Source organism: Onychostoma macrolepis, chromosome 03, assembly GCF_012432095.1.
Source record: "Onychostoma macrolepis isolate SWU-2019 chromosome 03, ASM1243209v1, whole genome shotgun sequence".
In the NCBI taxonomy this organism is placed as follows: Eukaryota; Metazoa; Chordata; class Actinopteri; order Cypriniformes; family Cyprinidae; genus Onychostoma; species Onychostoma macrolepis.
The window spans coordinates 50366115-50393488 of NC_081157.1; the positions used below are offsets into that span (position 1 = coordinate 50366115).

General features: G+C 39.0%; 2 protein-coding genes across 2 annotated transcripts in view; both read right to left on the reverse strand.

Annotated features, from left to right (window-relative positions):
- Nucleotides 1-27374, reverse strand: part of LOC131535819 (gastrula zinc finger protein XlCGF57.1-like) — a 509738-nt gene that overhangs the window by 208921 nt on the left and 273443 nt on the right. The window lies entirely within an intron of this gene.
- On the reverse strand, nt 5077-26946 carry LOC131536092 (uncharacterized). The gene is made up of 10 exons (XM_058768781.1): nt 26792-26946; nt 17272-17622; nt 16819-17175; nt 15598-15699; nt 8867-8953; nt 8596-8688; nt 8332-8406; nt 7606-7719; nt 5428-5562; nt 5077-5227 (listed from the first exon to the last, which is right to left on the reverse strand). The coding sequence occupies exons 1-10, from the start codon at nt 26841-26843 to the stop codon at nt 5109-5111; spliced, it is 1485 nt and encodes a 494-aa protein (XP_058624764.1). The 5' UTR covers nt 26844-26946; the 3' UTR covers nt 5077-5108.

The following is a 27374-nucleotide window of genomic DNA, read 5'->3' on the forward strand; positions in this document are numbered from 1 at the left end:
TGACCACAAATCCAGTTATTAAGTTCAGTTTTTTTAAATTGAGATTTATACATAATCTGAGAGATGAATAAATAAGCTTTTCATTGTTGTATGGTTTGTTAGGATCAGACAATATTTGGCCGAGATACAACTATTTGAAAATCTGGAAATGTTGAGAAAATCTCCTTTAAAGTTGTCCAAATTACGTTCTTAGCAATGCATATTACTAATCGAAAATAAAGTTTTGATATATTTACGGTAGGAAATTTACAAAATATCTTCATGGAACATGATCTTTACTTAATATCCTAATGATTTTTGGCATAAAAGAAAAATTGATAATTTTAACCCATACAATGTATTGTTGGCTATTGCTACAAATATACCCCAGCGACTTGAGACTGCTTTTGTGCTCCAGAGTCACATATTATTGTAGAATAATTACTCCAGATAAATACAGGTAAATTCAGCTCATAAAATTAATTATTAATACATGTTTAAAGTGTATTTACCATGAACTGTATTATGGAAATATGTTCCTCAAATCAAATACTGTATTAAAGTGTATGTTGTTCAGTCACCTGTTTTCAGGATCAGTTCTGTTATTAATGCAGCAGAGTTCAGTAAAACTACAGCGACTGATCCAAACACATACACAGAAACATAACGATGAAAATCTGTAAAACAAGATTAACATTTAATATGAAGTTCAGACAAATGATAGGAGCATCAATGCTTATATAATCAATAAAACAATGCTTTATTTGAATTCATCACTATTTAACTATTAGAAGAATATTATTAGAGAAAATGAGGCCACATTAAAAACAACATAAAACACACAGTCTTTGCTTGAATTGATTTCTTACTAACTGTTTAATCTGCGGTGTGTGTTTTGACTGATTTCAGTCATTTCTTCTTCTTCAGATCATCTGAGATTAACTCTGTGTCCTGACAACAAGACGCTCGGCGCGCTCTATATTTATCACTTTTATCCAGTGAAGTATTTTAGTACTCATCATAAATTAATGATTATTAGACATATTAAACACTCACAATTCATCCTGTAAAACTGTTTTTATTACATTACTATGGAAACAGTACATTAAAACCAATTAGCAGGCTCCTCACCCAGTGATCATGTTTCAAATTTTACAATATTTATTATTATTATTTCTAATCTTGACAAAACACATATCATTGCAAAGGTCTGAGACTCAAGGTTCAGTATTTGGCCGCTGTTTTGTGATATAAGTGAGATTGTGACAGAAAAGTATTCACTTGTGACAGCAGAACACATCAGAAATGTTTAATGAGTTTGTGTCACTCAGAGGATATTTGTGGTACAGCACCTGAACTAAATTACACAGGGACCTGTGAACACAACTTTATCAGACTCAAGACTTTGATTGTCTATCAGTTTTAGAGTTAGACCTGTTTTATCAAATATAGGCGATATTAGACTAAAGAGAGTCTTCTTTAAAAAGAGACCAATCTTAGGTCTGTATTCTTAAACATGACAGTAACAGGTTAAAGTTGTGTGTTTATCAGTGATTCATATGTTGTTGTTACCGTATAAACTAAATGATCTGTTAATGACTGTATTAATGAGATTAATGAATGTAAGTGATGACCGTCAGATCCGGTCCACTGCGTCTGACCGCTGTTTCCATCAGGAACCAGATTCACAACTTTATTCATTTATTTAGTCTTTTCTAAACACACACAAACCTGCTTGATATTAATATTACTGATCCTGCGCTGTTTAATATTGTGAACTACTGAAGTATTTAATCGTACATGAACCAGAAAAACATCACAGAAAGTAGATGATTGATACTGTACCTCGAGACAACTTGAGAGAATTTAAGTAAACAGCATCTGTGAAGTACATAATGGTCCAGAGTATCTGCAGAAACACCATCACACAGCCCCATCCGATCGGATCTGAAACACAATCAAACACAGAGTCACTTCTCCGTCTCAAGAGTCTTGTTTATCTTCAGGTGTTTCTGTCTTCATCACAGGACAGATGTAGATCACAGATCAGATTCAATCCTTCATCAACACAACAGCTTTATCTCCTGATCATGTGACTCTGACATTAAATAACAAGATAACATCAAAACACTGTAAAATAAACTACTGTAATTACACACATTATTAATAATATTACTGCACCTGTTTGATTGTCCAGAGTGAATATGTAAAGGCCGATCATCACTGCATTAGTCACTAATATGAAGATTAACATCACTGTCTTCATGACTGAAAATGAAACTGAAAAACAGGAGAGAGTGAGAATGATTTGATGAATAACTCCTTCATTCTGACAGAATCAGATCTGATCAGGAGTTAAACTGACTGAATAAAGATACACAGACACATCTGAACACAGATCATCATGATTCAGATCAAATCATTCACTTCTGCAGATTAAACTCAATCCATCAGACACAGAGAGAGACTCAGACATCAGTCATGAATACACTGACAGACTGTGTTTGCTGAAATCAGGGACAAGGGACAAACTCATCAACAACACATTAATCCAAGCATGTTGCTAGCATGAATTACTGATAGCAGGTCTTAGGCTAGTTGCTAGGTTGTGTAGCATTTGTGTGTTCATTGTTGTGTAATTAAGGCTTTTAAACGTGATTTCTGCTGCTGGGAAGTTATTTAATAGATTTAGATTTATTGCAAAGGATGCTGATGGACCTGAGTGAGAATAAAAATAGGCGAGCAGTTTTCATTTCAGAATCATGCTAGGCTAAATTTCCAAAAATGTATTATATAGGCCTACCACTACTATTTTATAGAAGTAATCACAATAAACCTGTACTGTATTTTATACTTAAATGTCTTAGCTACTGTAGAAGCACTGTGTTGAAGGAGCAGATGCCACAGGACTGAAATGTGATGGAGCATCATTAACCATTTCTCCTGTGTTTTTCTCCTTCTCTATCTGGATCAGAACAAGAACCACCTGAAGACTCCCTGTAATGAGAAATCACCCTCACAATGAGTCTTCACTGGGTTTGGCAAGTCTTTCCCTGTTCTTTGTGAAAAAGTGTCAGTTCCCATATGATTACATCACATTTTGTTGGTGTAATCTATAGATTGCACCTGCTGACTATATCCAGCCTCTTATGAAGACTTCAGATGACCAGCACCTGTGAAGAGATGACGCCAGCCCTTGAGTGGACTTCAGATGAAGCTGACTCTGACTCTGAATAAACATACAAAACTGCTAAATTTTCCTTTCATTGTAATCAACATGATCAAATCATGTAACCATTGCTTTAATTTATTCATTGTTTCTGAACTCATGACATTACTTAACTGCATGATTTGTAAAGCCTAATTTTAGAACATTTCTGCCATATGAACATTATTTTGACAGTTACACCTGTTAACAGAACTCTTATTTGTAATGTATAAACATTCATTTTCTGTAAAGCTGCTTTGAAACAATGTTTGTAATAAAAGTGCTATACAAATAAATGTGAATTGAACAAAACTTGATGCATAATTTTTTCTCCTCTCCGTGTCAGTAGGGAAACCATACATTCATACTCCTTTCTGTGAGACTGGAGCGCTCCCATGCAGCACAGCAAACTATAGTGGAGACCGTTCAAGGACAACATGCTTTATAGCATGTAAATAAGTGCATAACAAAAGTTAACATGCATCAAATATATGATTAAATGGGTAAAAATGTTTTATGTTATTTTAAATTTGAATATACTACAAATATATATTTATATATTAATAATGGAGGGGTGCACAAGAATCAAAAACATTAAAAGAGATTAATTCCCACTTAATCTTAAAATATCTTCACTTATTTGGAATGAATTTTCAAAGACAACAAATTTAACATTTACCATGAGATTAATAAAAGGACAATGAACATTAAGATGTGATTGCACTTGACTAACAAGTTGTTAGAAAACACACACACAATTATATTTATACAGAGAGGCTGAAGTTACTTGGTAAAAGACCACGATGTCGTTTATATAGCAAACATGGGCTTGTAACGTCAGCCTAAAATATGTTAACATGGCAGGTAAGGACAGCTGACCACATTAATCCTCAAATATTAGCGAATTTTATATTTTAAAAACAACATTGATACAGCTACATATACTACGTATACATTATTTTATAAATAATGTAAATAAAGTATTTTATTGTCTACTAATTACCAAAAATCACAGTTCTGTCTCACTATAGTCACTAACTCAATGCATTCCAATTGCCCGCAATGAACTTCCTGGAACTATTGAGGTCTACGTGAACCACGTGACGATCGAGCGTTTTGAACTTCCGTTGTCGCAACTCTGTCTCTCTATGGCTCTGAGCCGCGTCGCGGCTTTCCGCCATTTTTCGAATATGACGCCGCCTCTCCCGCGGCCTCATGGGATAGTAAAGTGTCCATCGTATGCCTACTACAGAATTCGGAAGGAAGTAGTAGGTCATCCGGGTACTTCTCGCCTACTATTTTTCGAATACTATGAATTCGGACATACTACTCGCCTCGCATACTGTTTTTCGCATACTATATAGTAGGGAAGTATGCGATTTCGGACGCACCCAGACAGATGTGTACACAGAAGGGAAGTTTGAGTCTCAAAGGATTCTGGGAGTTTAAGTTTGAATTTTGTCAGTTGGAGTTTGAATAGTCTTGGCTCATCTGAACATCCCGTCAATGTAAGACTATGGGATTTTAATCTTCATTTTCTTCTTATTTTCTGTCTGTGATTGGGCTTTGAATGGATCAGTTAATCAGGCCATTATATGAAAACACAGATAAATAAATGAACTAAACTAGAAATCAGATGTGCTGTCATTATAATCAGTGAAGCTGTCAACACTGTAACACAGATTACAAACAGATGAACTGAATTCATGCTGTAAGTGCATCACAGGTAAAATAAATATTATTGTCTTAGAAATATATATAGATGTGTAAAACAAGTACTAAAGTCACATGATTCAGTAACTTTAATCTGATTTCAGGAATCAAACACGTTACATCAGTTTGTTTCTGTGTATAAGTCATCATATCACTGTAATGTGTTTCTGAAACACTGATGATTAATATCACAGAGAGACTGAAGCAGTTAAACAGAGATCAGATCACAGTTCAGCAGATACTTACAGCCGAGTCCATAGCATCTATAAAGCCATCTCTCATTTGTCATCATCATTAACACTGGCAAAATAACAATCATGATGAATCCTAAACACAGGAGAGTCATTATATTAATGTTGGATATTATAATTCATCAACAGATTCACAGCAGATTACAGTAAATCATAATGAACATCAGTCTCAGTGAATAATGAGTGCTTTAATGTGACACTAGAGAAGAATGCACATGTTCAAATGTCAATAAAATGAACACAAATGAACCAAAATCATTATGAATATGAACTCACCTGCTTCACCGGCTCCGAATGTGTAGAAGAGGAGGATGAACTGTAGAGTCGGCAGGATTTGAAAGGTCATATCAGCCACAAGATCAAAGATTTGAACTATCCGGCCACTTTTCTTTCCAACCTCTGTAACTAAAACTAGAAGAAACATTTCAGATAATTAAGATCTGATTTAATTATTTGATTGAAGTTGTGAGCCATTATAATGTCAGAATTTAAAACAACAACAAACAATAAAATCAACAACAAAAGCAGATGAACTGAACAGAATTAATTAACATGACTGCTTAATCTCTATTAATATTCTAAACTATCATATCCGAACATTATAATCTATTTGTATCTCAGTATCAAAATCAAGTGTGTATTGCATATAAATTATTACATTACAGTTTTTCTCAGTCGATTTGACGATTTTCTTCAAAGTAATGTAATTGCTCTCAAAGCAATGAACAGAGCATCTAAACACACACTTACCAAACTCTACACACACTCTCCAGCAAAATACTTGATTTTTCCTATTAATGTACTTATTAAAAGTAAATAAATACTTATATTTAAAACAAATATTCAGCTATAGATGCACAAATACATTAACGAAAACACGTTTACTGTAAAATTCTTCAGGAGGGAGTTTTATATACCGTATGGTGGAATTTTGCCATATTTTTTAAACTTTGCAGAACTGCTTTATTTCAGCCACATTGATGCAAATACATGTTCACAGCTCTGTATTTATACATTATACAGTGATCTACTCTTGTTTCATTCAAAATAAACTTGACCGTCCACTTGATTGATCTCAAACTTCAATCCTGAAAAATGTCTGGACATCTAAAGAACTAAAGTTGTTGAGAGGACTAAAAATGTGCTCTTTCAACAGTATAATAATTATGAATATATATAGAAGTGGATTGATTTAGTAACTCTTCAGATCTGCCCACTCCTCCACCTTTCACACTTACACCTTTCTTTTCACATATTCTTGCATATTCTCATTTGTTTCATGCTCTTTGTATACTTCCCCTTGTTATAGTTAAATCAGTTGTGTTAAATGTGTAAACGATTAGTAAACCTGCATTTCCTGTGATGAGTGTGTAATTAACTGAGCAGATATCAGTTTGAGGCCAACTGAAAATATACCACGTGCAATTGATGATATGACAAATCACAGAGCTTTGTTTGTGGTGTTTTGACAAATGGTACACTGTAAAAAAAAATCCGTAAATTGTACGGTAAAAAACTGGCAGCTGTGGTTGCCAGAATTCTACCTTAAAAAATAAGGTAACAACATTTTACGATTTACGGGTTTAACTTAAATTTACCGTAATTTCATTAACTGATATAATGTTAATATACCAACCTATTGAAGTACTGAAATCTGTTTTGTACCTTTGAAATACACTGATAACCACCAAATGCAGGTGGTGATGAGAGTCACATGATGAACCAAAGCCCATCACAAGCAGCTTTTAAATATTAACATATATAGAAGGTGCACAGTGTCATTCACACAAACACTAAACACCATCATGGTGAGACTCATTAAACTGAAATATCCAATAAACATTAATTTAACAACATCAGATGTAACATACAACCTTAATAAACATAACTGATCAGAAAAAACTAAGAAGAAACATAGCATCAGAAAAAAACATCAAATTCAAACAAAATTTGAAATGCAACACAGGGGATTCTGGGAACGTCAGTTTACGGTTTTCCCCTGTACATTTTACAGGAACTTACAGGTTTTTACTGTAGCATTTTCACAGTTTTTTACCGTTAAAATCACGGTCATTTTTTACAGTGTACATACATGTTTGTGATTTGTGTAAAACCAATCAAAAGAGCTGCAATTGTGTTTTCATGATATATAGTTTTAATTGGCTGTATTAACTATTATGAAAACATCAGAGAATTGTGTGCACAATGTTTTGAGAAAATGATTCATGTGATTTGTAATTTGTCTGAAATGATTGAAAACACACAATCTGTTCAGGATAATTACAAGTGTTCAGATCACTGTGTAAACTGTTTTGAGAACAGTGACCTGAGTTTGGAGAAATGTGTCGAATAGACTGAGAAAAACTGTAAAGTGATGAAGGACGTTCAGATCAGTGTGAATCAGACAAACTGTCTCTGATGACTGATGGGAATGAATCACACAGAAGTACTTACTGTAAGTGATTTTGCAGAGGCAGCACACAAACACTATCACAAACAGGACTATCATCACAGCTCTGTCAAACGCAGCATAATTCAGAAGCTTTTGCCAAGCACTTGTGAAAAGAGCTGGAAGAAAAGAAGAGATAAAAGAGAAGCTAGAGTATTATCAAATATAACATATAATAAAACACAGGTCGGAGGCATGACAAACACTTATATGTAAATCATCTTGCAGTATTGTATTTACACGGACAGTGTTTCTGTTATAATCTGAGCTTCAGTGTTTTGTTTTCAGTCTGTTCCTGATACTGACCCTGTGACCTTTGTGCTGCTCGTATGACGTGCATCATGACCACAAAACATGCTAAGAATTAATTTAGTGGTAGTTTCAGATTCAAACTCAGTTGAATTTGTTAACATTAACTGATATTTTAGTGTAACAATGCAGATTTTGTTCATTATCATTTGTAGATCAGAGTGTATTTAATAAGATCATAAAATGATTCAGTCTGATAAACATACAGAGATTCACTGAACACATGTAGGATCTCTAACACAAATCATCTATCATGAGCTGCTTAATTTTTCTGCATATGCTATGATTTATGTCAAGTTATTGTTTCAGATTTGCTGCAGAATATTCGTAATATTACTATTAAATTCTGACAAGCACATTTGTTTTTGTTTATTTCTGTTAATGTGCACTTTAATGTGTTCATGATAATGTTGGATGTTTACCTGAATAAACCACAACTGAGAAAACAGCATATTCTGCCACATAACTGTATTTCTGAATCCATGTTTTAATTTTGCCTGTAAAACAGAAATATTTAATGATTACCATCATAATATCACACACTACTGAAACACAAATGCCACACAGTTTAATGGAAGTTTTAATCAAATGTATTTTGTTAAATCGAAGATTAAATTATGTCTGTACATCTGGATATATAGTTCACTTTCTGATCTCCACTAATACACGGATCAAATGAATCATACCTGTGAAATGAAAAATATATGGAGCTGCCCAGAGCAACAAGAGAGGCCTCAGAAAATAAAGAGCACAACAACAGACCGACTCACTCACAGATCCTGAAACAAACAAACAAAAATATATAATATAGCTGTACTAACAAAAAAAAAAAAAAAAAAAAAAATTATATATATATATATATATATATATATATATATATATATATATATATATATATATTTATTTTTACTGACATATAATAATGCATTGATAAGCAATCATTAGTGAAACACTGACCTTCAGAAACACCCCAGAGGACAAAAGCTAAAAACATCAGAATATTTGGACAGAAAACTAGAGACATCTGAAGGCGGAAGACTGTGTCTAGAGAAAAAGACAAAATAACTCACATTCAGTCACATGGTAAATTATGATTTAATTAAATATTTGTCCCACTGGTAACACTTTATTATAGGGACCAATTCTCACTGTTAACTTGTTGCTTATTAGCATGCCTATTAGTCGCATATTGGCTGTTTATTAGTTCTTATAAAGCACATATTCTACATGAACTTATTCTACATCCCTAATCCAACCTAATACCTAAATTTAACAACTACCTTACTAAATATTAATAAGCAGCAAATCAGCAGTTTATTGAGGCAAATGTTGTAGTTAATATTTAATAGTAAAAATTGGTCCCCAAATGAAAGTGTGACCGTTCGACTTTATATCAGGTGTCTTAAAACTTATGCGCTGTTCGGGGTAATTTTTGAACCAAATGATGTTTTCTAAATAAATATGTGTGTAAATAATATAATATAATATAATATAATATAATATAATATAATATAATATAATATAATATAATATAATATAATATAATATAATATAATATAATATAATATAATATAATATAATATGATATAATATAATATAATATAATATAATAATAACATTAATAATAATAATAATAATAACAATAATAGTAGTACAAACATAAACAAACAAACAAACAAAAATAAATAAATAAATGGATTGATATCTGGCTGCCTGTTAGTGTGAAAAAAAAGTCACACTCAGGATGTTCGGTGTCTCTGGAGACCCCACATTGAAATGGATGGGAAAACAATAAAATAGATACTTTTTCTTTTTTAACTGTCAAATACAATCTCTACATCAGCTAGAAGCAGAACACAAAATACACAGAAATGAAGTGGCAACCCTTTCACACGTTCACACTCACATGCACACACACACACACACCGCTCCACCCTCCAAAAATCACCCATAGAAACCAATGGGAGACTATAAACAATGCTTTCTGCTACATAATTTGTCAAAAATGTCAGCTTCAATGCAGAAAACACAAAAACTGAAGGGGTGATATACCACAACACCATGATGGAGAGGAAATGCACACATGCACAACCACTTATTCACAAATATAAAACCATGTTCAGGTTTGACTGTAATAATGTGTCACGCAGGGAAAAGTGTTTTAGCTTAAATATATTTTATTTATTAATGGTTTTGTGTTATCTCCTAAAATCCCTGGACGCCAAATAATTAGGGAGACGTAACAGATAGTAATTTTATATTGTTATAATAATGATTTTATAATGTCATAAAATAGATTTAAATAAAAATAAATAAATAAAAAAACATGTGGAAAGATTTATCTGTCTTTTTTAAAGTGAATTTTACTTAAAGTATTTTTTTTTATAAAAACCTATTTAAAAATATTTATTAATTTATTTATATACATTTTAAAAATACAATAAATCATCCCAAAACTGCACAAATGTAGAGGAATAACATTAAATTACATTATTATGGGGTGCGGAGAGATTTTTCTGGGCATATGGTTCTGGCCGAAGAGCACTTAAGCCACGTTAGCAATAATTTAAAAGACATGATTCTAGGCATCTAGGCAAAGTTTTATTTTATAAAAGTGTAATAATGCCAGGAGATTCATGTCTCCTATTTGTTTTATGTCTCTGTTTTTGTATTTTGATTAAGCTAATTGTCAGCTTGATTTGAACTGCTCCGTTGTTGACACTGGATCAGTGTTGGGACATAACTATATCTCATGGTGATGGAGAGGGGAAGAGGGTGGTCTGACTGTCTTGTTCGGATGGACAGCATGTGGGATTTGTTCATGGCACGTTTCTGAGTTATTAGTTTGTTTTTGTGCCCTTTTTTGTAACTCCTTACTTTGTCAGACCTTTTGGTTAACTTCCACATCGAATACGTATTTATTATATTTTTGCTGGTCTTATATTGTACAATCTGTCTTAAGTTAAAATAAAATCTAAATAAGCTCAATTTTTTTGAAACAATATATATATATATATATATATATACAGTGAGGAAAATAAGTATTTGAACAACCTGCTATTTTGCAAGTTCTCCCACTTAGAAATCATGGAGGGGTCTGAAATTGTCATCGTAGGTGCATGTCCACTGTGAGAGACATAATCTAAAAAAAAAAATCCAGAAATCACAATGTATGATTTTTTAACTATTTATTTGTATGATACAGCTGCAAATAAGTATTTGAACACCTGTCTATCAGCTAGAATTCTGACCCTCAAAGACCTGTTAGCCTGCCTTTAAAATGTCCACCTCCACTCCATTTATTATCCTAAATTAGATGCACCTGTTTGAGGTCGTTAGCTGCATAAAGACACCTGTCCACCCCATACAATCAGTAAGAATCCAACTACTAACATGGCCAAGACCAAAGACACTAGAGACAAAATTGTACACCTCCACAAGGCTGGAAAGGGCTACGGGGAAATTGCCAAGCAGCTTGGTGAAAAAAGGTCCACTGTTGGAGCAATCATTAGAAAATGGAAGAAGCTAAACATGACTGTCAATCTCCCTCGGACTGGGGCTCCATGCAAGATCTCACCTCGTGGGGTCTCAATGATCCTAAGAAAGGTGAGAAATCAGCCCAGAACTACACGGGAGGAGCTGGTCAATGACCTGAAAAGAGCTGGGACCACCGTTTCCAAGGTTACTGTTGGTAATACACTAAGGCGTCATGGTTTGAAATCATGCATGGCACGGAAGGTTCCCCTGCTTAAACCAGCACATGTCCAGGCCGACTTAAGTTTGCCAATGACCATTTGGATGATCCAGAGGAGTCATGGGAGAAAGTCATGTGGTCAGATGAGACCAAAATAGAACTTTTGGTCATAATTCCACTAAACGTGTTTGGAGGAAGAAGAATGATGAGTACCATCCAAGAACACCATCCCTACTGTGAAGCATGGGGTGGTAGCATCATCTTTGGGGTGTTTTTCTGCACATGGGACAGGCGACTGCACTGTATTAAGGAGAGGATGACCGGGGCCATGTATTGCGAGATTTTGGGGAACAACCTCCTTCCCTCAGTTAGAGCATTGAAGATGGGTCGAGGCTGGGTCTTCCAACATGACAATGACCCGAAGCACACAGCCAGGATAACCAAGGAGTGGCTCTGTAAGAAGCATATCAAGGTTCTGGCGTGGCCTAGCCAGTCTCCAGACCTAAACCCAATAGAGAATCTTTGGAGGAGCTCAAACTCCGTGTTTCTCAGCGACAGGCCAGAAACCTGACTGATCTAGAGAAGATCTGTGTGGAGGAGTGGGCCAAAATCCCTCCTGCAGTGTGTGCAAACCTGGTGAAAAACTACAGGAAACGTTTGACCTCTGTAATTGCAAACAAAGGCTACTGTACCAAATATTAACATTGATTTTCTCAGGTGTTCAAATACTTATTTGCAGCTGTATCATACAAATAAATAGTTAAAAATCATACATTGTGATTTCTGGATTTTTTTTTAGATTATGTCTCTCACAGTGGACATGCACCTCGATGACAATTTCAGACCCTCCATGATTTCTAAGTGGGAGAACTTGCAAAATAGCAGGGTGTTCAAATACTTATTTTCCTCACTGTGTATATATATATATATATATATATATATATATTTTTAATTATTAATTGCGGTACAGCTATAATAGCAGGTGACTTCATTATTGGCACGTTGCTTGACCCGTTCATCGGGACTGGATGGCTCTCAAAGTAGGAAAAAATTTCGACAAGCTATGAAAAATTTCAATTTATGTGACCCCTAGAGAACACTAAATCCAATAAAATAAAAATATTCTTTTCCCATCTTCTTCTAAAACCTCTTCATATAAAAGATTTTTAAAATTTCTATTTCCACTGGATGGGAAGCTTTTAATTAAGGCATATATTTGTATCGAAGCCAATGAGACGAGAGACATGCGGATCCATGTGCGAGCTTTATTACAAAGGCGTGGTCAGAAAACAAGCATGGGTCAAGCAGTGGCAAACGGGTATATCACAGGCAAGGCAAAGAGTCATCCAAAACGGGCACGGGTCGGTCGACAGCAAATAATATCCAAAGGGGCGAGGCGAGCTATCAAGGGCTCTGTAGAGCAGCTAAAGCTAGGGGAGCGATAAGCGCATACAATACTCGGCAGTGAGGGAGAGAAAGTCCATGGCTTAAGTAAGGTGTGCAAATGGGAATCAGCTGTGTGTGATCAGTGCAATCAGCTTTGTGCGTGTAGTCAGTGCAATGGATGATGGGAACTGTAGTGCGGAGGTGACGTGCAACAGTTAGTGTAGTGCAAGAGTAACTGTGGTGAGTGAGTGACCTCTGGTGGTGAGTGAATGGAAGTTCACAGACCGGATTCATGACAATATTAGAGGACAAATGATTAGTTATAACAGTTCTGAATCTAATAAATAAATAAATAAATAACAATAATAATAATAATAATAATAATTTAGATGAAATGAGATATTTAGAGAAAATTATAAGCATAGGTAAATCCACTCAAATTAAACAAAAAGTATTAGTCCTAAAAACTGAATATGAGGAACTTTCCACACACAGAACACACACACACACACAAACTGAAAATAGCATTTTTGAGACTGAAAACTGTATGATCAGGGTGATCAGGGTGAAAAACTCAGCAAACTGCCAGCTTGGTAAATTAAGAAACTAATATCAGAAAGAGCCATTAATGAAATTAGGAAACTACTACAGATTAATCATATTTTAATTTTGTTCTACAAAGCTCCGTATCAAAACAAATTTCAAATAAGTTTGATATTCCCTCACTCTCTGAAGAGACCAGATTTGAGCTAGACAGGGTATTGGAGCTGGAAGAGGTTTCCAATTGCATTCTCAGCATGAGTGACGGTAAAGCAGCGAGTCCAGATGGGCTACCGATTGACATTTACAAGAAATTCAAAGAAAAATCGATAGCTCCTCTACTGGATATGTATGTAGAAGTTTTTCAACAAGGATACCCCCCTCTTTCATTTGGAGGTCTTCTGATTACTCTTATCCTGAAGCCTGGAAAATTACCTACTGAATGCAGTTCCTATAGACCAATCATGTTTTTAAATGTAGATACAAAATTAAAGCTAAAGCCTTGGGAATGAGACTTGAGAGGGTTCTGCCCCAACTGATACTTACAGATCAAAACGGCTTTGTTAAAACGGTCAAGGGTTGGATAATGGTAGGAGAGTACTCAATATAGTGAAGGGGATGGAAACCCTGATACTGTCATCCTGTCACTGTCACTTTAATGACCGTATTTAATGGAGGAGCTAGCACGATTTAAATTTGGTGACTATTTCCATGCATGGATGTTAATTCTGTTAGCTGATTCTACTGCTGAGGTCTTCATTAAAAGCCTTATCTCGCAACCATTTGAATTAAGTCAAGCTCTTGACAAGATTCGTCTCTTTCTCTCCTACTCTTTGTACTAGCTATGGAACCACTTACAGTCGCAATAAGATCACACCCTTCAATTTGCAGTATTTATTCAGGAGTCCTAGAACATCGTCTTGCATTATATGCGGCTGATGCAATTGTATTTTTATCAAAGCTTGAAAAGTCATTACCATCCCCTTTAAAACTTATTGACCCGTTTGGCAACTTTTCTGGTTTTAAAGTAAATAAAGATGTCATAAATAATGTTTCTCAAGACAAGTTAAAAGGATCAGCAAGGAGAGCATGTAAAACACAGGTGTATTTAATTAACAAAATGATCTAAAATATCCAGCCTGATCTCACGGCAAGTCGTACATATTTTGCAAGGTGGCTAATTCGTATGAATTTGTACGACCACTTGTACAAATTCATATGATTTTTGCTAGATCGTACGTATTTTACAAGTTGGTAATTCGTATGAATTTGTACGAATGACCTACACCTAACATCGCCCCTAAACCTACCCATCACTGGGGCTTAGACAAATCGTACAAAATGAATTTGTATGAATTAGCCACCTCATAAAATACGTATGAATTGGTCGTGAGATAGCGTTGAAAATATCACATGACTTTTGATTTAATGGCCGCTCACCCCTTCAAATTAGTCCTAAATGGTGCATATATCTAAGATCACAACACTGGCCTATCTGAGCTACTCTTTATACAAACAAACAAACTCCTGCTACTATGATGGACAAAATACTCACACTCATAACATGTTCTACAGTGTATATAACACAGCAATCATCACCATTTCCAAGCTTAAACACAACTAACAAAGTTACATTTTTATCGTGCATGTCCCAATCCTAATTTACTGTAGACATCTCAACATTTTTCCTATTTGTCCCCTACAATATATTGCTCCCTCACCGCAACAGACTTCACAAACTACACCACTAAAGATAGTTTTCTAAATTCCTAAATCCAAAAAAAAAAACATTTTCATTTTTTTACCGGCAGGTGTCATTTACCATCCTAAAACACTGAACCGTTTTACAAGCCATATGACAGAGTATAAGATTTATGCCAGAATGCTGTTGAATTTGATTGGATACACAGGTTTATCAACATTTAAACTATTATTATTATTATTAATAATACTATTATTGTTATTGGTGTTATTATTATTGGTGTTGTTGTGGTTATTGGGTCATAATTTTGCAGTTGAAAACCACTGAATTACAGCTGATAATCATTTTATTCTGTTGAACACATACCTTTAGTAGGAGATCTGCAGTAGATCAGGCAGCAGAGCAGAAGAGCAGATCCAGATGCAGAAACACAGAGAATCAACACCATTATGTGTAAAACTGAGAAACCTGTGAAACACAGACAGTTTCTGAACAAAGAGGAACAGGATTGTATATATTGTTCCCAGCATATTGTCCTTCAAATACCATTTCTACTGATTTTGAGATATTTTGTCAAATGTTCACATCATGTGAATGAATGTGAATCACAGGAAGTGACAGGCATGAAGGCAAGAAACTTGCTTCAAACATGTAGTTACAAATACTGCTTATTTGAACTCTTGGTAGCTTCAGAAGCACTTTAAATGAACAAAATCCCATCTTCCAAATTTCCAAAAGTATGGAGTAGCCTATAGCGATATGATCCAGCATCCAAAATACTTTCAAAAGACCTCGCAGCCTCCATTCTTCACGAAAGATGGATAAAGAGGTGCACAGAAAACAAAAACCTTTAAAAAATTATATACGACCCCGCCAAATGCTGGCCAAATTACAGAGATGCCGACTAATATCATCACATGACCTCTGTGTTTTGCTTTACAAATTACAGACAACCTCTGCAATTATTACAAATGACTAGAGGTCACCAGGTAATACTAATACGAATAGGATTTTAGACAGGTATGTCCTATGCATTTGTTTTGATATAGGGGAACAGGCTACATTTCTAGTTTTAACATTATTTGCTCTTCAAATGAAAAGTTGTGGCCTAATGATTAGAGAGTCTGACTTATAACCTGAAGGCCATAGGTTTGATTCACAGTACTAGCAGCAAATGTAGGTGGGGGAGTGAAAGAACAGCCCTTTCTTCCACACCATTTAAAAATAAAGAAACTGAAAAAAGAGTTTAAGAACCAAAATCTAAAAGGATATTAGGATATATTTAATAATTCTTGAGTTACGTGCATGCAAACTTTGGCAAAAAAATAAAATAATAAAATAAAATAATAATAATTGAAAATTGAAAATCACTTTTCATCATTTTCCACTATTGACATATAATGCAAAAATTGCTAAAGGCAACAGATTTTCCTAAAGGCAACAGACCTACCAATCTCAGTGTAAAAATAAAATAATGGTGCTGCCATCTTTTTGCCAAATGTAGTTGATTTGACTCGGCATGAGCCTGCAGCCATTAAACGTTTCTTTTACAAAGTATGACACATGCATCATTTATATAGTACTCACCCAGTTGCTCCAGTACTACAGTTGTATTGGCTGAAAGTCCTCCAGCAAACACCTCACACATATAAACTCCTTTATCTTCAGTTCTGACGCTCTTCAGTCTGAGAGAGAAGTTTAATTTGGGAGTTTCATCACTGAAGAACTCAACTCTGTCTCTGTATCGCTCATCTGATGAATCTGGTAAATCCACTTGGTCTTGGAAGAGCAGAACCATAATATCTTCATCTTCATCTGTTTTCTTCCATGAGACCTCTTCAATGTCTTCAAGTGTGATGTGAGAGTCTACAGAGCAGTTCAGAGTGACGTCTTCACCCACAGATGCAGATATAGAGCGACTCGATCCTGAGACCAGCAAACGCTCTGAGAGACAAACAGTTATATCACACCATACAATATATTAGTTTCTGTAAAATCATAGTTAAAATGAAGGAAGGGACTCATGTGGTCAATACTCACCAACATCATCAACTTTTATTTCAACTACAGTTTCACTAGACTCCTGCTGACTGTAAACTTTACATGTGTATTCTCCCTCATCTTCAGCTCTCAGATCATCCAGACGGAGGGAGAAGTTTCCACGTTGAATCTCTTCAGTAAAGAAATGAGCTCTATCCTGATAATCCTGCTGCTGGGCTTCTGCTCGACTCTCACCATCTTGATACAGATGAACTAAAGTATCTGAGTCTGTTCTTCTCCACTCCACCTCCAGACCCTCCACTGATAAAAGTTCATCTACAGAACAGGACAACACCACTGAAGATCCCAGAGGAGCAACCAGAGGACCAGAGGGACCATGCACAGTCAACCCTGAAAACAATATTTTCCCCATAGAAAGGGAAAGAGAAAAGTGAAACAAAGCTTGTTTTGTAGTCAAAAACAGATAATGATGTTTTTAGCTGTCAACATTTGAAAACAGATGAGCACACATGTGCATATAAAGCTCCCATTCGGGGCGAAGTTCATGGGATTTTGTCCACAGAATGATAAGAGCACACGTTTAAACATATTATTTTATTATTTCTCACTCAGTATTTTAACTTAAGCGCTGCATCCATGCATACAGCGCCGGACATGACAGATTGTCTGGTGCGCAAAACGAGTACTTTAAAGGAATACCTTAGCTTATTGCCGTTACCATGGCAGCCAACAACAGCACAGCTTAACCCTCCGCACATATTTATATTTAGTTATATTGAAAAAGTTTCAATTCAGTCGACCTTTTTTTTACCCCGTTTTAACATGTATTTCTATGAAGACAGGCAGCAGTGTTGTTGTCAGCTCCTGTAGTGTGTAACCCCTGGTTGCGGATCATTTACACAGAGTCACGTAGTGTGAACACCACAATGACTTAAAGACAGACAATCAAGTCATGTAGTCTGAACAGCACAGCGATCTGCCGACGTGTAACGTCGTGTAGTGTGAACTAGGCTTAACTGTCCGTAACAGTACGTCTTCAGGAACACCCTGAATGCCCAGGGCTTCAACGGAAAGCAGGATCGTTCTCTCAGACCCATCATCCAAGAGGGCGAAAGTATCCAGGGTACGATCCTCAAAACTCAGGTGCACTGGAACTACTTTAAGCATCACACGGCCGCTAACGGCATCCACTCCATCCTCTCCTTCAATGTATTGATAGAATATAATCAATTTACAGGCAGTAGAGGCATTAGTTTGTAGGTCAATGACTAACACCTCAAAGGAACTTCTGCAGGAAATATCAGAAATAAACAGGAATAAACGTCCTTTCAGCGTTCAACAACAGCAGATACAAACTTCAGCAGGCTGGCGGCTCAACTCACGAGACTGCTCAGCCGGATAATGACGTACAATGTCAGAATAAAAGCTCTCTCTTAACCTTTGTGCAGTCTTCGGTCATTTCTGACCGGAGAATTTTACATTTTGAATTTTTAAAATCGTAGCTTCACCAGAATGGTACGAAACTCTGTGACTTTTATGGCACTTGGTATGTGAACACACAAAAAAATTGAGGGCATGATTCGAAAAAGTTAAGTGGTCGTAAAAAAAATAGTCACACTCATGGTCTTCGGTAAAAAATTTTAAAAATACAGAAAATTTTTGTGTGTACAATCTACAAATCCCCATCAATGCAGAAAAACATTGCACAGCAATGAAGGGGTGAAACTCTAAAACATCTAGAGTGCAAAATCAACACATCCACTCATACACACGCGCACGCGCACACACACACACACACACACATACACAATTATACACACTCAAATGAATTGGTATGGCTATAAGTTACCATATAGCCAAAATGAGTTAGAAGAGTGAAATAAGAGGTTGAAATCAGATCAGAACCTGAAGGATTAGGCTCTGATAAAGCATTCCTCTTCATTTTTGTTACATTTTTGTAGTTTTTTAATGTTTTGTGTAACAAAATGCTTTCTGTGTTCAGGGTTGACTGTAGTAATAATAATGCAAAAACCTATATAATAATAATAATGAAAAAAAAATGCAAAAAAAATATATAAACCTTGACAAAAAGTAGTCTTTGAGAATGCCTAAATATACATTTATATCCACAACCTAATAAAAGTAAACAATTATGTCTAAAAACAACTAGGGAATTCACAAGCCTCTCTATAGAGTCCTATACAGGCAACTAGTGGTTACACGATGAAATTACATGTTTTTTCTTTCTTTGCTCACATCAGGAGGTGCTAATCTGCATTCAAAAATTGGATTTTAAAGGCCTAGTGTCTATTTTCATCTGAAATACTGCATAAATTGTAAAATAATTTGAAAAAATTAAAAGAAAAAAAATGTTGTACTATTTTCAATGGGAAAAATGTATCATAATTATTGCATAAATATTAATTAGTACCATAAAATTATCTCAAAATACAAAATAAAAAATATTATTGAACAAAAATATATTAGATTGATTTTACTGAAGAAAAAAAAATAATAATTTCAGGTGTCCGGTCACTTTTGACTGTGAAGACCATGAGTGTGACTCCCAAATAAGGACCGCAGAAGGTTAAAGGAGCCTTTACAACACATTTAATGCAATAATTAAGTGATTAATTGATGATTGAGCATTAGTGATGAACACCTGCTGTTAACAAGCAGAATAATTGAAGGAATGATTTAACAGCTCCACAAACAGCATTACCAGCTTCACACATTAATAACCACATTGACTTTTTTTCTGTCAGACGCCTACAGAAGTTTTTATTGAGAATTACAGAGGTTTAGATGATTATGATTTATTGTTTAGTGTTACCATTATGGTGATTCGTGTCACGGGTTGGGAGGAACGAAGACTCAAGTGCTGGCAAAAGGAATCTTCTTTATTAACAAATTATAAAATAAACAAAAACACAACTGAAACCACTCAAGGGAAAAAGCCAGAGCAAACACAAGTACTGAAAACAAGACATACACGAGGCACAGGGCAGACGTAAATAACAGGCATACCTGGCACAAAAGTGAGACGAACGAGAGCAGAACAGAAAACACAGGGAGCTTAAGAAGGGACAGCAATCAGGAACACAGCTGGGGCAAATTAAACAATAATGAGGTGAGTGGAGTTTGGGGAATTGAATCCGGGAGACAGTGACCTCTGGTGGTGAGAGGGAGCGTCGTGGACCCGGATTCATGACAGGACCCCCCCTCTAAGGAATGGCTCCCAGACATTTCCAAGCACCCAACCAGGGGGATGGCCAGGCGGGAACGGAGCAGGGGAAGGGGAGGGATGGGGCCAGGTCCATGTGCTGGTGGGGACCTGGAGACTGAGGCAGCGCCGGCGGATGGGGACCCAGGGCAGAACCAGCGGCCACCACAGCAGCGCAGCGGAGCTGCCACCCTGAAACGGGCAATGGCTGGCTCCGCTGCTTCGGGAGCCTTGTGAACGGGCGCCGCCGCCTCGGGAGGATCATGAGCGGGCGCCGCCGCCTTGAGAGGAACGTGAGCGAACACCGCCGCCTCGGGAACCTTGTGTGCGGCACCGCTGAACTTGTGTGCGGACACCGCCTGAACCTTGTGTGCGGACACCGCCGCCGGGAGGATCATGAGCGGGCGCCGCCGCTTGAGAGGAACGTGAGCGAACACCGCCGCTGAACTTGTGTGCGGACACCGCCGCTGGAACTTTGTGCGGACACTGCCGCTGGAGTTTTGAGTGCGGACACCGCCGCTGAACCTTGTGTGCGGACACCGCCGCTTTGAGGACCGCGAGCGACACCGCCGCTGAACCTTGTATGCGGACACCGCCGCTGAGGACCGCGAAGCGACACCGCTGCTCGAACCCTGTGTGCGGACACCGCCGCTGGGATCCTGTGAGATCGTGAGCGTTACCGCCGCTGACGATCGTGAACGCCAACGCCGCTGGACGATCGTGAACGGCTACCGCCGCTGAACCTTGTGTGCGGACACCGCTGAACCTTGTGTGCGGACACCGCCTGGAACCTTGTGTGCGGACACCGCCGCTGAACCTTGTGTGCGGACACCGCAGCCTCGAGGAACTGTGAGCGGCACCGCCGCCGAGGTTCGTGAGCGGGCACCGCCGCCGAGAGGTTCGCGAGCGGCACCGCCGCCGAGAGGTTCGCGAGCGGAACCGCCGCCGAGAGGTTCGTGAGCGGGCACCGCCGCCGAGCCTTTTGTGTGCGGACACCGCCGCTGAACCCTGTGTGCGGACACCGCCGCCGGGATCCTGTGAGGATCGTGAGCGGCTACCGCCGCTGACGATCGTGAACGCCAACGCCGCTGGGACGATCGTGAACGGCTACCGCCGCCTGGAACCTTGTGTGCGGACACCGCCGCCTGAACCTTGTGTGCGGACACCGCAGCCTCGAGGAACTGTGAGCGGGCACCGCCGCCGAGAGGTTCGTGAGCGGCACCGCCGCCTGGAGCGTGAGCGGGCACCGCCGCTGAACCTTGTGTGCGGACACCGCCGCCTGAACCCTGTGTGCGGACACCGCCGCTCGGGATCCTGTGAGGATCGTGAGCGGCTACCGCCGCTGACGATCGTGAACGGCCAACGCCGCTGACGATCGTGAACGGCTACCGCCGCCTCGGGAACCTTGTGTGCGGACACCGCCGCCTGAACCTTGTGTGCGGACACCGCAGCCTCGAGGAACTGTGAGCGGGCACCGCCGCCTCGAGAGGTTCGTGAGCGGGCACCGCCGCCTCGGGAGCTTTGTGTGCGGACACCGCCTGGAACCTTGTGTGCGGACACCGCCGCCTGAACTCCTGTGTGCGGACACCGCCGCCGGGATCCTGTGAGGATCGTGAGCGGCTACCGCCGCTGACGATCGTGAACGGCCAACGCCGCTGAACCTTGTGTGCGGACACCGCCGCCTGAACCTTGTGTGCGGACACCGCCGCTGGAACCTTGTGTGCGGACACCGCAGCCTCGGAGGAACTGTGAGCGGCACCGCCGCCGAGAGGTTCGTGAGCGGGCACCGCCGCCGAGAGGTTCGCGAGCGGCACCGCCGCCGAGAGGTTCGCGAGCGGAACCGCCGCCGAGAGGTTCGCGAGCGGAACCGCCGCCGAGGTTCGTGAGCGGGCACCGCCGCTGGGAGCTTTGTGTGCGGACACCGCCGCCTGGAACCCTGTGTGCGGACACCGCTGAACCTTGTGTGCGGACACCGCCGCCTGGAACCTTGTGTGCGGACACCGCAGCCTCGAGGAACTGTGAGCGGGCACCGCCGCCGAGAGCCTTGTGAGCGGGCACCGCCGCCGAGGTTCGCGAGCGGCACCGCCGCCGAGAGGTTCGCGAGCGGCACCGCCGCCGAGAGCCTTGTGAGCGGGCACCGCCGCCGAGAGGTTCGTGTGAGCGGGCACCGCCGCTGGGATCCTGTGAGGATCGTGAGCGGCACCGCCGAGAGGTTCGCGAGCGGCACCGCCGAGAGGTTCGTGAGCGGGCACCGCCGCCTGAGGAACTGTGAGCGGGCACCGCCGCCGAGAGGTTCGTGAGCGGCACCGCCGAGAGGTTCGTGAGCAGGCACCGCCTGGAGCGTGAGCGGGCACCGCCGCCGAGGTTCGCGAGCGGGCACGCCGCCTCGAGAGGTTCGTGAGTGGGAACCGCCGCCTGAGGAACTGTGAGCGGGCACCGCCGCTGGGAGCTTTGTGTGCGGGCACCGCCGCCGAGAGCCTTGTGAGCGGGCACCGCCGCCGAGAAGGCCTGAGATGAGCCCTGCCCCTCAGAGAAAAGCTCCGCGGATATCCCCGCCGTAGCTTTGTGAGCGGGCACGGAGCCTTGTGAGTGGGTGCCGCCGCCCTCACCGACATCAGCGGAGGATCCTCCACGCTGCCTCGGCCCGGGCGGCCAAAGAAAGACCCCGAGACACTGGAAGTGGCTGGCACGATCCGAGGAGGTCTTGGAGCAACAGCCCAGATTGGGAGGGGCACCCTCCGCAGCTCCACCTCCTTCAAGTAGATGACGTGGTCGACCATCTCCCAATAGGACCACGATCTATCTCCCCAGCTCCTCCCGGTTGACAGGCTCATCCAGGCCCGCTAAAAACAGCTGGATGAGGTTGCTCCTCTAATCCCCAGCTCCTGGCCTACCTCGAAGAGGTCTTCGCGTAATACCCAAAAGGGCGATTGTCTTGTGGGCAGGATGTGGCCCACTGGTTGGGGCCTGATTCCTCTGTCGACCAGGAGCTGGGTACAAGAAGATTCCCATTGCCGCTGAGTCTTCAAATGTCTCGTTCGTACTGTCACGGGTTGGGAGGAACGAAGACTCAAGTGCTGGCAAAAGGAATCTTCTTTATTAACAAATTATAAAATAAACAAAACACAACTGAAACCACCCGAAGGGAAAAAGCCAGAGCAAACACAAGTACTGAAAACAAGACATACACGAGGCACAGGGCAGACGTAAATAACAGGCATACCTGGCACAAAAGTGAGACGAACGAGAGCAGAACAGAAAACATAGGGAGCTTAAGAAGGGACAGCAATCAGGAACACAGCTGGGGCAAATTAAACAATAATGAGGTGAGTGGAGTTTGGGGAATTGAATCCGGGAGACAGTGACCTCTGGTGGTGAGAGGGAGCGTCGTGGACCCGGATTCATGACAATTCGTGTTTAGCTTTTGTTGAGCTCTTGAACTTTGACTTTCGAATGTTGGCTATCCTCTGGCTGCCGCAACTTTGTATTTATACGACACATTTGTTATGACAAGAAAGATGTTGATGGTTATGTATTGATGTTGACATGATCATCTTGATTCACTGGTCTCATTCAGAGTCTATAAAGCTGAATAATTATAAAATATTATCAAATAAATATCTATGTATTTTTGTTTTCTTGTACTCTTGGATTAGATTTTTCTTATTATTGATGCACTGTAAAACCAAAAACTCATAGTGATGACGACATCAGTAAAGAAGTTCAGAAGATACTTCAGCTTTAATATGTAATAACAGTATCGCCAGTGAAAGAAGGGAATTGGGCTTATAAGATCATGACCACAAGGTACACAGATATTGTCTATGCTGGATTTGCATTTAATCTGTAGGCCAATAGCTTTAAAGCTACGGCCCGCCTTTATGTGGAACAAGCAGCTTTAGCGATCAATTGAAAAGACTTTTCGGGCCATTACCTGACCTGCAGACACACACTTGACCCAGAGCTGAACTTCAGACATGAGGACAGGCAGAGGGAAATATATACAGGTGCATCTCAATAAATTAGAATGTCATGGAAAAGTTCATTTATTTCAGTAATTCAACTCAAATTGTGAAACTCGTGTATTAAATAAATTCAATGCACACAGACTGAAGTAGTTTAAGTCTTTGGTTCTTTTAATTGTGATGATTTTGGCTCACATTTAACAAACTTTTTTCATCTTTTTCTTCCACACTTTTTCCTTCCACTCAACTTTCTGTTAACATGCTTGGATACAGCACTCTGTGAACAGCCAGCTTCTTTGGCAATGAATGTTTGTGGCTTACCCTCCTTGTGAAGGGTGTCAATGATTGTCTTCTGGACAACTGTCAGATCAGCAGTCTTCCCCATGATTGTGTAGCCTAGTGAACCAAACTGAGAGACCATTTTGAAGGCTCAGGAAACCTTTGCAGGTGTTTTGAGTTGATTAGCTGATTGGCATGTCACCATATTCTAATTTGTTGAGATCATCACAATTAAAATAACCAAAGACTTAAACTACTTCAGTCTGTGTGCATTGAATTTATTTAATACACAAGTTTCACAATTTGAGTTGAATTACTGAAATAAATTAACTTTTCCACAACATTCAAATTTATTGAGATACACCTGTATATTTTGCACAGATGATTCTCTATCATATATACAAATATTAATATGTATAATTTATAATAATTATAAAAAAAATTGTGTGTGTGTGGCTCAGGGAGGGTGGCACCTTTATTGGCCAGCTGCCACTGGTCTTGACTACACCTCTGTCATCTATTATTTCAAACAATGGGTCTCATTCACTAATAATTTGTAGGTGAGAAGTCCTCTTGTGCACAATATCACCTAATTCAGAACACGTATGCACATTAATTTGTTCTTAACCTCCTCAGCAGAGCACTGGAAATGATCTGTCTCATCCCCAAATGGATTTAAATCAAATTTACAAATCCTTATGATTATCTGCGTCAAGTTCACTTATGTTTTTTTCTTTTGCACTTAACAAGCAAACAGTGCTTATGAATCATTGACAGAAATTGTTATAGAGAAAAGCAGGTTGTAAACGCTGGGTCAAATCAGGTAACCAGGAAACATGACCTGATAAAAAATATCAAAGTACAACATGACAATAGCTGACATGAATATTACCAAACCAGTGTTAATCAAGTCTAAACATCTTGTATTTGAGCTTGTTTGTTTTTTGTCTAGATTCCAGCTCTGCTCTCTCCTGACCTTCAGCTTTATGAGGTGCATCATGGGAAGCATTTAAACACTGCTTTTCCTTTACTCTCTGCTCCAGCTCATCCACAGAAATATCCTTAATTCAAATTTTAGTTGCAAAAAGAAATACATATTTGTGCCTTTTCATTTTGTGCAGACCATCAGATATTATTAGAATTACAACCACAAATATAAACATAAGCAGGTCCATGTTCAGTTGTGATAAATTATCATCATCTCTTTGGCTCATAAAAGTCAAACTGAAGTTTGATAAGAGATCATTCTGGTGCATCCAGATATGCTGAAACCTGTTTTATTTTACCAAGAAACTGCAATTAATCCGGACAAACCAGTTCTGATTAAGTTGGAAAAACATCACTATAAAAAAATGAAAAGCATCTCTAAAGGAAGTGCTGGGCAAATTAACTCGAATGAATTTCAAATGAAATCACAATATGCCTTCTCCTTCAGTTAAAATCATGTTCTCTTAAATAAAATATTTACATATATGGAAGATTACACTGCTTAAAAAAACAACAACAAAAAAACAGTATTGCCAGCTTCATGTATTCGCAGACTATGAGAATTGCATGGAGCAGAAATCGCCAAAATCTGCCTTACGATTAGAAACACATACAGTATATTAAATGAGAAAAATAAATCTGAATAAAAGCTGTAGGTACGAATCTCAATCATCTTCATCTCAAGTAAATCAACCTACAAAACTGCTGAAAGCTTAAGACTTCAAGCAAAGTCATGTTGAACATGATGAGTAAAGCAGGAGAGATTCATCTAAAGCTGCTCCTAATATGAATTATAACACATACATTGATTTTACATGCTATTGAAGGAGGACGGATGATGATGATAGTTTTTAGGTACAATAGTGAAACAATACAAATTTCATTTTAATCAAATATTTTGTAAAGGAATCTGTATGTAGGCACAAACTCATTTCAAGCATTTAAACAGAAGCCTCTGCAACAAAACAGATTTTTAAGATCATGAGCAACATAAAGTCAGTCACATGTGTCCAACACTTTAACTGATACTGAAAGTTTGCAGACATAAGTAACAATATGCCTTGCTTTCAGAATTAACTTGAAGAGAGAAAAACAATGTACATACCATCCGATATAACTGGAATTACAGTCATTAAAATGCACATAAGCAGCTCCATGTTCAGCTGAAGTTACGATCATCTCTGCATCGTCAAAGTGAAAGTGATCTGGTGCAATGAAGGCAGTACGATTAAACTTGTATTGCTTTCTTCCTTGTGACTGACAAAGAAATTTGAATGTGCAGCTCATCCAGATAAACCGGTTCTGATTAAATGGAAAAACATCATGAAGAATGAAAAAAAAAGAAAAAAGAAAAGAAAAAGAAGAAAGTTAGCATCTGTAAAAGGAGTAACATTTTTTTAGTAGATCAAGAAATGAGCAGAAATTTGACCCTAAATCAAAAATGTGTTAGTTTAATGAAATAATGTCACATTATCCTGCTGACTGGATGCTCACCTTGAAAGGTGATGTGTGTAATGTTTTGACTGTATACGACTGAATCCAGCTCTGAATAAAGAGAAGATGGAGATGATGAAACCACTGAGCAGTCATTGAAAGACAGTGAACAACTCCGTTTGTTTGTCCGAGGGAGCAACAGTAACTAAGGGGGCGGGGCTTACCGATAGGTCAATTACGTAATTTAATTACAA